At 42.8% G+C, this 13689-nt stretch overlaps 1 protein-coding gene across 2 annotated transcripts in view; it reads left to right on the top strand.

The window, feature by feature from the left end:
- Window positions 1-4896: 4896 nt before the first annotated feature.
- Window positions 4897-13689, top strand: part of SYAP1 (synapse associated protein 1) — a 30082-nt gene continuing 21289 nt past the window's right edge. For both annotated transcript variants that reach the window (XM_021680951.1, XM_021680942.1), the window contains exons 1-3: window positions 4897-5191; window positions 11623-11741; window positions 12722-12788. In XM_021680951.1, coding sequence (XP_021536626.1) covers window positions 4999-5191; window positions 11623-11741; window positions 12722-12788 — 379 coding nt within the window. In that variant the 5' untranslated portion in view covers window positions 4897-4998. The remainder of the gene's footprint in view (window positions 5192-11622; window positions 11742-12721; window positions 12789-13689) is intronic.

The following is a 13689-nucleotide window of genomic DNA, read 5'->3' as shown; positions in this document are numbered from 1 at the left end:
GCCACCCTCCGCCCTGGATGCACTTGGCCCCAGGCCTCGGTCAGCCCGGGGACTGCTCCTCCCCTCCGTGGCTCACTTAGCAGAGGCACTTCGGGGGCGCGGGTGAACGCCACGTTCCCGGCGAGCCCCCGCCTCTTGGCAAGGCGAGATCCTCACGCGGGTCCTCCCGTCCAGTTCTCACCACTGTAAAGAGCTTCATACTGTCCACAAACGTTTGTGGATCCCTTACTGCGCTCCAGGAACTGCAGAAACGCTAAGAGGATTCAAGTAGAACTCGACTCCTGCCTTTGAGGGGCTCACAGTCCAGAGGCAGGTCTACACGTCTATTGAAATCAGTAAAGTTCCCTGAGGCGCCTGGCTGGCTCAGTTGGTGGAGTTCGATCTCCGGGATTGTAGGTTCAAGCCCTGTGTTGGGTGTAGAGATTACTTAAAATCTTAAAAGAAGGGGCGCCTGGGTGGCTCAGTCGGTTAAGCGACTGCCTTCGCCTCAGGTCATGATCCTGGAGTCCTGGGATCGAGTCCCACATCGGACTCCCTGCTCGGCAAGGAGTCTGCTTCTCCCTCTGACCTTCCCCCCTCTCATGAGCTCTCTCTCTCTCTCTCATTCTGTCTCAAATAAATAAATAAAATCTTAAAAAAAAAATCTTAAAAGAAAAAATTAGTACAGTTCCTCAAACAGTACTAGTGTAACAAGAACAACAAAAAAAAGTGGGGTGGAGGGCAATCAGGGCTTCATCCACTGAATTTTTAAGAGTATTTGGAGGATGGCTGGTGCTGGGAGAGGACACAGGTTATTCAGGGGAAGGGAAGAACATCCACAAACCACTGAAGGAGAAAGGCTCTAACTGGACAATAGAAGGGTTTGAAGTTGAGATGGAAGAGTTAGGAAAGTGGTGAAAATTTTGAATAACCAGTGTGAGTCACTAGAGAACCAAGTTAGACAAGTGTCATTGAAGACCTAGGGGAGTTTAGAAACCATAGTGTGTAATGATGCCCAGCTATGATTTTGCCAGCGATCTATAGGTTGATATATAAATATGGATATTTATGATAAAAGCAGTTTGTGGGCTGAGTAGAGGGAGGTGAGTGAGGCAGTTGAGGGTCTGGGAGAATGTGATTGTGGTATTGAACTGGGCGTCTAGTCCATACAGGAAAGGACCGAGAGCAGTGTGGAGCTGATAGACTAGGAAGAAAAGAGACAGAACTAAAGACAAAGGCCTATGGGAATAAGGGAGCTGGCACGCTGTTACCAGCTGTGGCGTTAGCATTGGAGACTTCAAAGGGGAAGTAATTCCAGGAGATGATTCATTTTAGGGTCTGACATCTGAAACAGAGTCAAATGAGTGGGTCGAGCATCCACCAGGCCAGTGTGTGGGACACTGAGGTCCCTGGAATTTGGAGGAGTCCAAGGAACCAAATCTTGAGGCCAAGGAACCAAATCTTCAGGGAATGTGGAGGAGTGACCCTGAAGCTAATAGATGACGGCAACAAGGATGGGTGGAGGTTGTACGGCAAAAATTCAGTGAGTTTCAAAGCAAAGGGGAGTTTCTCCCCACCAAGAGTAATGTCATGGAAGAAGAAGGAAGGCACTAGGGTCAGTGATGTCAACTTCTGGAAAAATAAACAGAGGCTCCACTCAGCAGGAAGTGTATGGAAGCCCCAGGTCTTCATGGAGGCCAATAAATAAATTTTTTGAAAAGGAGGAAACAACTTTGGGGTGCCTGGATGGCTCAGTCGGTTTAAGCATGTGACTTCAGCTCAGGTCATGATCTCGGAGTCCTGGGATCAAGTCCCACATCGGATTCCCTGCTCAGCGGGGAGTCCGCTTCTCCCTCTCCCTCTGCCCCTCCCCCTGCTCGTGCTCTCTCTGTCTCTCTCAAATAAATAAATAAAATCTTTAAAAATTAAAAAAAAAGGAAACACCTTTGAAGCCTGGAGGCATGAAGAGGTTTGTTATGAAACAAGTCTTCCAGAGCATCCTATGGAAAGGACACTCATGAAAATGGGCTGACATCAATGGTGATATTCCCCTGCCACATATATAAGGTTTCCTTCCACATTTGAATACTTCATTCCCTTTGCACAGCCAGGACAATTGCTATGATCCCCTTTCTATAATGAAGAACCTGAGGCTTAGAGACGTGAGGTGTCCTGACCAAAGGTACATTACGAGTGGGAAAGCCAGGACATCAATGTAAATTGTTTGTCCCCAAAGCCAGATTCTTCACCACAGGATGGGGGGCCTTATCCTTATCTTATTCTATTCCTCTATGTAGCTAACAGACGGAAGATATTTTGTGAATACAAAGGGATTATTATGATAACTATTGTATTATTAATCCAAAATGGGGAAAAAATTGAACAGAAAAACAAATTGATAACAGGATTCAGATTGACTGATTTGGGGTGGGACAAGAATATCCTCTTCATGGCCCACTACCAGCACAGCAATAAGAATAAAAAAAGAGATGAAAACAAAGTCTGTCATTAAGTTGATTGCTCGTGCTCTCTTATAATCTTTTATTTTGAAGAATTCTACCTTTCAGAACCATTGTAAAACTGTCTGTTCCCTGGGGAACACAGCCTTTACTGTGGTTTTGGGTGTTCCTGGAGCTAAGGCAAAAGTAGAGCTGAATGGGCTGGGCCCCGCCTCTGCACTATATTTATGCAGGTGAAGAAACTTGAAGGGCAGAAAGGACAAATAACAGGTCAAGGTTATTCATCTATTAGATGGTGATGTTAGAACCTTCATTCCTCTAGGCTTCTGACTGAAATTCTGGGCTCAATCCAATCATACTTGAAACAAATATCCCTTTTCAGTAGTGTTGACCACTTTTAGGTTCTTACTGACATAAATCCCAGAAAATACTGGTCCTAAGATGTCTCCTGACTTTCAAAGCTGAATCAACACCCAGACTCCAAAAACAGGTTGGAATATCATTGATGCCACTGAACTGTACACTTAAAAATAGTTAAAATGGGGGGCATCTGGATGGCTCAGTCAGTTAAGCATCCAACTCTTAGCTGAGCTCAGGTCTTGATCTCAGGGTCGTGAATTCAAGCCCCGCACTGGAGTCCACACTAGACGTGCAGCCTGCTTTAAAAAAAAAAAAAAAAGTTAAAAGAACAGATTTATGTTATATATATTTTACCACAATTTAAAAGATTAATAGTGTAATATACCAGAAACCATTGAATTGTACACTTTAAATAGGTTAATTATATGGTATGTGAATCATATCTGAATAAAGTTGTTGGGCCTTATTAAGCCAAAATCCTGGACCTGAATTGTGAATATAACTCAGGCTGGAAAACTGGAGAGCAGGGAAATCAGAATCAGAATCTGTCATAATCTGTCCCCACATACTCCCACAGGACACTGGAACTAGGTGAGAGGAGGAGGAATAATGGGTGTCCTTCGCCAACAGATTGCTTAAGACTGTGCTTGTGAAATCCGTTCATGCACTCCCTGCTCTGGAGGGGTAGTTGTTCACTTGACCCGTTTTTTTTTCTTTCCATTTACATGTTATTACAGAAAAAATTAAAGGTACAGAGCAGCAGACATAAAAGTATAACCACCAGCTTGGACAACTGTGAAACCATGGCCAAGCTTGTTTCATCTATATCCCTACCCATTTCTGCCCCCCTTCCTGTATTAATTTGAAGCAAATGACAGACATCCTATCATTTCTTTGGTAAACATCTCAGCACGACTCTCTAAAAGAGAAGAACTCCTTTAAGTACACACAACACCATCACCACAATTTAAAAATTAACAATCCCTATGTCCATCAACACATAAATGGATAAACAAAAAGTGGTATATACATGCAATAGAATATCATTCAGCCTTTTTTAACAGCGTTTTAAAGGCAGAATTTTAAGAAAATTCTGACACATGCTACGAACGGATGAATATCAAGGACATTTGCTAAGTGAAATGAGCCAATCACAAAAAGACAAATATGGTATGATTCCACTTATATGAGGTTCCTGGAGTAGTCACACTCATAAGGACATAAAGTAAAATGGTGAGTGCCAGGGGCTGGTGGGAGGAGAGAATGGGGAGCTGTTTAATGCGTACAGTTTCATTTTTGCAACTTGAAAAGACTTCTGGAGATTGGTTGCACAATGTGAATGTACTTAACGCTACTAAACTGTACACTTAAAAATGGTTAAGATGTTAAATTTTATGGGTATTCTACCAAAATTAAAATTTTAATTTAATAATTTCTTAATTTTATGAACTATCCAGTACTCAAATTTCCAATTCTTATAAACGTCATACTTTTCCCCCCAATGTTTGTTTGAATTAGGATCCAAATAAAATCCACAGGTTGCCACGGATTATGGCTCTTAAAACATTTCTGACCTATAGGTTTCCCTTCCCCTCTCTTCCTTACAATTTATTTAAAGAAACAAGGTCGTTTGTCCTGTGGTTTCTCACAGCTTAAATTCTGCTGCCCGCATCCCATGGTGTCCTTTAACACTTTCCTTAGTCCTCTGTATTCCCTGTAAATTAGTCGTTGGACCTAGAGGCCCTGGGCCAATTTTGATTGGGACTCAGAAAGGGGCTAAAGACGTCCATTTCTGCGGCGACGGCCCAGCTGGACCTGAAAAGGCGAGGCTAAGCCAGCAGCCAAGCTGCTTAGAGAGACAGAAACGCCGTTTACACGTCAGAGTCAGTCACCTAGAAAAGCTGGGGAAGGACGAGAGAGGACCGGGCGGGACTACGCTGGGAAAACCCTTTGTCTGCTTTCCACGCACGTCATAAAGTTACTGAAATAAACAGCCAATGGGGGAGGGGCCTTTGGCGGAAATGACATACGTGCGGGCGGTGGCAGAGCGGCCATAGAGACGGGGAGACGGATAGAGAGGCTGCTCCAGGGCCGCACTTCCGGCCATATCCCTGGGAGACGCGCATTGTGGAGTCGGGAGCAGGCCGTGCCAGTTAGGGTCTCCGGTGGCCGGGACCGCTGTACCGGCCCCGCGGGCGGGATGTTCCGGGGTTTGAGCAGTTGGCTTGGCTTGGAGCAGCCGGCGGCGAGTGGCCGGCAATCTGAGGGAGACGGGCAGGTCGAGGGAGACGCTCCACCCCAGCAGTGCTCCGAAGAGGTGTCAGAGTCGGCAGAGGAGGAGCCGCGGCAAGCGGGGGACCAGGAACTCCTTCATCAGGCAAAAGGCCTCGGCAGTGAGTCTCCTCCGGCCCTCGGGACCAGAGTGTGTGTGTGTGTGGGGGGGGGGTGCCTGCTCCCTTCTCTTGACGCCCGAGGGCGCGGACCCGACTGGTTGGGGGGTGTGGGGTGGGTGGAAGGGGAGGAAGGTGTGTCTGTCACTCGGTCGTCTTGGGACAGGGGAGGTTGATGAGGATCTGGGCAAGGCCGAAGTTTCATCTAGCAGTCAATCCTGTGCCTGAAGTTCCTGGTGACAGGTCAGTCTTTACGAGGTGTGTAAACATTGGGAGCCAGGGCTTCCGTAAAACGGTGTGGTTCGACGTCCTTAGGTTTGACAAGGAATCTTTTTTGTTTAGTTCTCCAGCTTTCACCTCCACACGCCCACCCCCATGACGGGGGACGTTGGGGAACTTTAGTTGGTTGGAAAAGTGCCCTTTGTGCCCTTAGGGCACAGTGTGTTGTCCGAAGTAAAATTGCGGGCAAGAGTTACCGAAGGCCTCCCTCAGGCTGGTCTCCTTTTTAGGTGCAATGGAATTTTTTTTTTAAGGCGGGAAAGTAGCTGTCCATTTTTGTCTGTGATGCAGGTTTCGGTACTGGATGTTTGATGAACGATATCTCATTTAATCTGTTAAACCTCCCCGTGAGTTGGGAGAACAAGCCCAGAGTTACTGGCTCAAAGTTACACTGATAGTAAGCAGTAGATGTGGAATTTGAACCTAGGTCTGTCTAATTTGAAAGCCACAGTCTAGTTAGGGAGGAGAGTAAAAGTAGTAGGTTTGAAGAATAAACACAGAGCTCTGGTAATTCTGATTCTGGAGACCTTGGCGGGCTTAAATAATAAAAGAAAACGTCTTTGAGAAGGTGGGGCCTAAAGCAGATTGCACTACAAGTGAGAGACCTGCACCAAAGGTAGATACTAAATTTAGCAAGTGTTTTTTAAGAATCTACTAAAAGGCCAGTTCACAGGGGAGGCTGGAGCCCGAGAGTGGAGAAACACATATTTGAATGAGAAAGGCTCTAACATTTCAAGAAGTTTGGGGAGGGGGCAGGGAAAACACATAATCTCAAGATATGGCAGTACAGAATCTCAGCTCAAGGTCCCCAAACAGTGCACAAGAGAAATAAAACTAAGTGCTGTGCAACAAAAGCTCTAAAGAGGGAACAACTGTTTTGTGTGTAGAAAACTGAGAAGAAATGAACTTGCAATACTCAAAAGATGTGAGATGAATTGGACTAGAGCAGAAAGGCTATGTTAGGTATTTGAGATAGATACAAGTGGGACCATGTTAGGAAAAGCAGGGTATGGGTGTTTACTCCATTTCATAGAACATAGAGAACTATTTTCGTTGATCTTCAGGGGACTATCAAAAGTCGCTTTTTTTTTTTTTAAACTAATTTCCTATGCCTAACATGGGGCTTGAACTCACAACCCTGAGATCAAGAGTCACATGCTCTAGTGACTGAGCCCGCCAGGCACCCCAGAAGTCAATTATTAAAACAGCGAGGGCTTTATTGTCAACTTGAAACCTCACGTTTGTATTTACTTATTTTTTTAAAGATTTTATTTATTTATTTGAGAGAGCAGGGGGAGGGGCAGAAGGAGAGGGAGAAGCAGACTCCCCGCTGAGCAGAGACGTGGGGCCCGATCCCAGGACCCCGGGATCATGACCTGAGCCAAAGGCAGACGCTTAACCAACTGAGCCACCCAGGCGCCCTATATGTTATCTAAAAAGACTCGCCTCTCTCTTTTTTTAAAGATTGTTTTTATTTATTTGAGAGAGAGAGAACGAGCTGTGGGGAGGGAGAGAGAGAGAAGCAGACTCCCTGCTGAGCAGGAAGCCCCGGGGCTTGATCCCAGGACCTAAGCCGAAGGCAGAGGCTTAATCAACTGAGGCACCCAGGTGCCCCGAAAAGACTCCTCTCTTAAAAACTGAAATTAAGTGCCTCTGAGCCCGACTCCCACTACGTAGATTCATTTCTTTAGCCTTTTAAAATCTACGTGGCTCTTACACTCAATACTACCTAAATACTTCTGGTTCATGGTGATCTATTGTAAATTTGTAAATTTAGGCAACTCACCAGTTACAAATGGTGGACACCCAGGCCTAGATTCCACTCCCTCACCCAAAACCGAACCTTCCCATCCTTGGTCCTTCTTCCTGATAAACTCTGGCCTCCTAGGATTACCTGCTTCAGGAGGGCAGTTTATAAGGGAACTCACAGAAGAGCTCCTCCCTACCTCCCTGAAGGCCTCATGCCCCAAAGTAACTTCTAATTCAGCACAGATTGGTTGCTTGATTTTTGTTAAAGTCGACCAAATTGAAGCTTTTTCTGTACTCTTCCTTTAAAAAAAAAAAAATCCATACCTCTGAGAGTGTTAAATACATGAGTCATTTGCACAGTTTAAATAAGTGGGAGGATGGCCAAAAATGAGCTTTGGTTTTTTCAAAATTGTCTCTAAGGCCAGTCCATGCCCAGAAATGGAGGAAGGACAACCTCCTCTTCTTTGAAAAGTGCTCTTAGTATTTGCAGTAGAACTGTATTAATTAGGCCATCCTCTTTTTCTGTAAGGAAAGTGCATTTCAAGTTCTAGGTGCCTAACTTGCTTAGTTTACAAAACTAAGAAGGCCCCAAAAGTTAGTGTGTATGTAGGAAAATATATGTCTGCTTCAATACAGAAGTAAAATAACTGATTCAGTTCTGATGACAAACCCAGGTTTACCATGAGGGAGGGCAGTGCAAATGGTCAAGAGCTTGGATCCCACATCTTATAAACAATAATAAAGAGAACTGGGGATTTTAGCTTGAAGAAGAAACTTGGGGCATTGCTCAAAATTCTGAAAGTTTTTTTTTGTAGAAAAGTCATTCTATGTTACTTAAGAGGACAGATCTAAATCTGAGAGGTAGGAATGACAAGGAAAATGAAAAGGATTTTCTAATTAGAGGGGGATAACAGTAATAATTGGCTACACTTTGAAGTCATGTGCTCCCCATCCCTGGAAGTAGGGCTACCTGGATAAGAGGTTCAATTAGGTAACCTCTAAAAGCCCTTTCCAACATGAAGATTCTCAAATTGTATGAAATACAGTATTTTTGAAAAGTTAGCCAGCAATGGCTTAAGAATATTGGTTTTCTAAGGCTTTGCCTTAGAAACCACTATCTGCTCCTTATTTTCTTATTCTAGCAGCAAGCCTTAATCTCTTTATTCTTTTTACTCTGACAAATGTATGCTTTTTCTGACCTTTGAGAACCTTCCCACTTTCCTTTATCCTTATCATTCCATTCAGTTCTGTAAGCCCTTGTCACTTGCTCATATGAGATGAGGCAGTATGGAATTGGGGCACAAGCTTGCCAGTTAGAAGCAGATAGCTTATGTTTGAGTTTCCTGCATTGTTGTCTTTATTGTGATACCATTTGCAAATTATAGAAAATTCAGCTGCAAGTTACAGAGAATCCAACAGAGGCATAATGAGAAGACCTTGATTATGTCGGAAGTTCCCAAGACCACCCCTAGGTTTGATGAGCACCCACCAAAATGGGGGTTGTTTTGGCAAGAAGGAAGGGGCTAGGCATTGGATAGGCAGTCAGCAGAGTCTGCCACTATCTTAATGGGCAAATCATTTATCCTCTGTGAGCCTTGGCTTACCTATCTGTAAACTGGGCAGATTATACCTATTCTTCCCAGGATGATTGTGAGATTAAAATGACTACTTTCATTGTTAGCAGTTTGCCCTCTCCTTCCATAAGGCTGTGTCGTCATTCTCACCGAGAGCCATTTTACTTAGTCTTCCTTTTCTTCTTTGGTTGCTGCTTTAGTTCAGACCTCTTTGTGCCTATGTTCCTGAAGTGGACATTGTACTCCTATTACTTCCTGTTAACTCTTATCTTAGTCTCAATTTTTTCTAACCACTTAATGAAAACTGTCTTTAACTTGGTGTCATCCAATATATTAATTTGCAAAATTAATAAACCACTTCTCATCTTTATGAGCTTCTTACCTGAAAATCTCCTATCATGCTTTCCCACACCCCACTCCCTCTGACCTCGGAATCCATCGCACTCTCTAATTACTCTTGGGAGACCTTTTCCCTCCCTTCTCTGAGTGCCTCTGTTGAATGATTATTCTTGCTTCTCTTGTCTTTGAGCCTTTTATTGGCTTGTTTGTTTAGAAATGGACATTCCTTGAGGGCAAGAACTATATTTCCTCCAGTGTTCTCTGTGTTCAGTGTACTCCACTCTTGGAGTCATTAAAATCTGAGAATTGAGATTATTATGCTAAAATAACCAGTTTTTATTTTTTTAAGTTTATTTATTTATTTATTTATTTATTTAAGTAATCCCTACACCCAATGTGGGGCTCGAACTCATGACCCCAAGATCCACAGTCACACGCTCTTCAGATTAAGCCAGGCACCCCAAAATACCAGTTTTTAAATGGCAGTCCTCCTTAGAATAAAAATGATGATTCTAATTAAAAACATTCTCCTGAGAAAATCTTAAAAGGAACCCTGCTCTTTTAGAACTTTAGATTTCTTAGACTGTCAGCAAAGAATATTTTTACAAAATAATCTGGCTGTCTACCCAATTTATCATACCACTTTGTAAATAGACTAGTCATAGCCAAAGAGAAATGAGGGACCGCCCTAAAACTCAGCACTATTATGTTGCTCCCCATTCATCCATCTAGCAAGTGCTTACTGGTCACTCATTGCGGATACAGTGGTGAATCAGACAACCTTGGTCCCTGCCCCAGTGGGACTTAGGATGGGCCTTCAGTTTAACTGAGAAGACTGAGCCACCAAGTAATCAGTAGAGTGTCATGAATATTGTTGGTCTGGCAACACAGGTGCCGAGGGAACACATCTCAGGAGCTCCTGCTCTAGTCAAGGAGCCAGGGAACATTGCCTGAGAAGTGCTATCTGTGTAAGCGGAGACCCACAGTATATGTAGAGTTGGCCAGATAAAAGTGTTTCAAACCAAGGAATAATGTATCTGAGACCTCCTTGGAGGTACTCAAGAATTTCTTGGGGTCATATGAATGTAGAATAGGAGGGGGAAGAATGGTGAGAATGAAACCAGAGGCAAGTAGTATCCTGTGGTATAGTCACAATGGGCTGTTGACATCACCGACAGGTAAACGCCACCAAACACAATGGGAGAAAGTAGACTGTTTATGGTAAAGGCTACAGAGAGTGGGAGAAAGGGTCATTCAGATTGGCAGATAGTACTGCTGCTCCCAGATAGCAGTACAAGTTGCCTGATTCTCTGGAAGAGATACCAGCCACCAGTGAGGGTTTAATCTGGTGTGCCAAGCTCTCTTTGCCATTCTTATCTGGGTTTCCCCCCGCCTGAGTGTTGAGAGAGTCAACCTGCCTGCCCCTCAGCAGGTGCAAGTAGCAGAGGCAAGACTGCCCTAACTTAAGAGAGTATTTCCCACTAGATGAGATTGGAAGGCCAGTTGCCCAGGAGCATCCCCTAGCAAGTCCAGCTTCAGAACCTGCCTGAGGTTGCTTCCTGCAGCCTACATTGTATACAGTGTGGACTTAGAAACAATATTTGTCTATGTACAGACCTTTATGTTATAGTTGCAATAGAGCCTTGATACTTGTGTCTTTTCAAGTTTTCAGGAAAGTTAAATTTGTGCTTTTGCTTTGTTTTGTAAAGATGAAAGTTCGTGTGTTCCAGTTTTGTTTTTATTTTTATTTATTTTTAAAGATTTTATTTATTTATTTGACACAGAAAGAGCACAAGCAGGGGAAGCAGAGGGAGAAGCAGGCTTTCCGCTGAGCAGGGAACCTGATGCAGGGCTTGATCCCAAGACCCTGGGATCATGACCTGAGCTGAAAGACAGGCACTTAACGACTGAGCCTCCCAGGTGCCCCTACGTGTTCCAGTTTTAATCTTATTCTGCATATTTGCTCATTATTATTAGGTTAAGGATTTATGTTTATATTAGGGCTTGCCAAGATTCCTATTTATTAAAAATTCCTCCAGATTTATTATGGGATGGCTTAATCTAGGGAAGGAAGGGCATGTTTTCTTTGAACAAGAGGGAAGGAGAAAATAAAATAGGATATTTAGGGTCTGGAAAGGAAGGAAAGTGAAAGGGAGCCTTGATCTTATTTGTGAAGTTGGAAGGGAGATTATCTACTGAGATAAATTAAAATGAGAGACTGGAGAAGGGCAACACAAGTCTGAAACAGCTACTGGGGGAGAAGGGGTGGGAGAATGCTAGCACTCTTTGAAAGAGATTAATTAAAGGCCTGGTATAGATGGCTAGTCCACCCAGAAAGTGAAGTACTGTCAGTGCTATCAGTGTTTGAAGTCCTAGTTAACAAGAATCGTGCCCTGTGGTTTAAGATTCCCGTGAGAGCTCTTTAAGGGACAATCACAAATATAATAACCATTGCACTTGAATGGAGCATAGACTGTCTTTTATTCTTTACAGACTATCTGTTTAGCTTTGCAACTGCTGCTACAAAAAAGATAACTGAATCAGTTGCTGAAACCGCACAAACAATAAAGAAATCAGTAGAAGAAGGAAAGATAGATGACATCATTGATAAGGTACATTTAAACATCTTTTGAAATTGATTAGCAGCTAATATAATTATCCCTTTTTATGAACTTTATCAACCCAAGTAGGATATCATATTCTGATAAAAATATTGTTTTGAGATTCTTGGGGGTTTTTTTTCTCTTTTTGTGTAAGAAGTAGCTATGATTTAAATAACCTTGGTTTTAATTTTAATATATTCTAAAATACACTGATACTTTTGGGTAACACTAAACTTTTTATATTGTGAATTTAATTTTAAACTATAACTGTTTCCAAATATTTATGCCTTTGAGTCATTCATTTAAGTGTCTAAAGTCCTAGCCCATTAGGAATTACACTTTTTTTTTTTTAAAGATTTTATTTATTTGACACAGAGAGAGATAGCAAGAGAGGGAACACAAGCAGGGGGAGTGGGAGAGGGAGAAGCAGGTTTCCTGCTGAGCAGGGAGCCCGATGTGGGACTCGATTCCAGGACCCTGGGATCATGGCCTGAGCCGAAGGCAGATGCTTAACGACTGAGCCACCCAGGCGCCCCAGGAATTACACTTTTAAGTAAGTTTGTTCATTTCCTACAGTGGTAGGGTCCAGGCCCAGGGAATTTCATTTATGTTGGGAATTATTTGAACTAAGGAGGTCATCAATTAAACTTTAGATAGCTTGTTATTTAGATGCTTTGTTATGTGTACTATTTGTTAGAATGAGATTTGACTTGGCTTTTATTGTTTTTTTGGAATAAAGCAAAAATTCAGTTTTTAACTCATTTTACCTTTGCATTTGAAAAGATAATCCATCATAAAAGAGTTGTATACTTGAAATTCAGAAATGTTGAATTTCTGTTTGTTGGGGAAAGGGGGAAGTATTACTTTTTTAACTGTTTTATATGAAGAAAATTAATAAAATATCTCCTGACTTCACAAATCTTAAATGTAATTCTTATCTAATAATAAAGTTCTCAAAGTAACTTGACTCTTTATATATTTTTTAACAGACAATTATAGGAGATTTTCAGAAGGAACAGAAAAAATTTGTTGAGGAACAGCTTACCAAAAAGTCAGGTATGATACATGTTTTTTGTACACAATGTACTTACCTGCCAGATTTTATTGAGCACCTGTTAATGTGCCAGACACCACACTAAGGCTCTGACAATACAAAACTGTGTAAGTAACAGCCCCATCCTTCGGTAGCACAAAGACTAGTCGGGGAGACAAGCTCATAAACCTTTGTGCTTTAAAGGAAGGAAGGATATTGTTCCCTGTGGCTGGGATGGAGGGTGAGACCAGCGGGTGACAACCCCTCTGGGAGCTGGCTCTGAAAGAGAGTGAGCTTTCATTTCTCAGTTTAGAACACGTCCAGCACAATGTGTGATGTACACATAATAGGCACTTAGCAAAAGTTGGCTTCCTTCCCATTCTCTTCGGGAGGAAAAAATGAAAGAGCTTTCCAACGGAGTGACAGGGGGCTGTGAAAAGTCACGAGGTGTTGTGGGAAATTACTCAATACATTTCTTTTTTCCTTTTTTAAAAAAAGATTTTATTTATTTATTTAGAGAAAGAGCAGGGAGCCCGATGTGGGGCTCGATCCCAGGACCCTGAGATCATGACCTGAGCCGAAGTCAGACGCTTAACATACTGAGCCACCCAGGCACCCCTCAATACATTTCTTTACTGACAAGTGCTCGTTTAAATGTTTGATAGTTATCGGGTCTCAGAATGTCTACTTTTGCTGTTTGGATGTACTCAAACACAAAACTGGCCTCATGTCTTTGAATTTGGCAAAAGGGTGAAATAATTTTATCAGTTTGAGCAGTGCCACAAATTCAAAAAGAGCTAGTTAGTCATGTGGTGAGTCTCAGGCATTGTCATGCCTAGGTAAACTCAAAGTATAAAGCAGATCTTTGGGACAAATACTCTGTACAAATTAGCATACCTTCGTGATTCGTGGGAAGCAGTGTGG

The sequence above is a fragment of the Neomonachus schauinslandi genome, chromosome X (genome assembly GCF_002201575.2).
Source record: "Neomonachus schauinslandi chromosome X, ASM220157v2, whole genome shotgun sequence".
In the NCBI taxonomy this organism is placed as follows: domain Eukaryota; kingdom Metazoa; phylum Chordata; class Mammalia; order Carnivora; family Phocidae; genus Neomonachus; species Neomonachus schauinslandi.
Note: the sequence above shows the minus strand (reverse complement) of the source record. Positions and strands in the feature narration are given on the sequence as shown.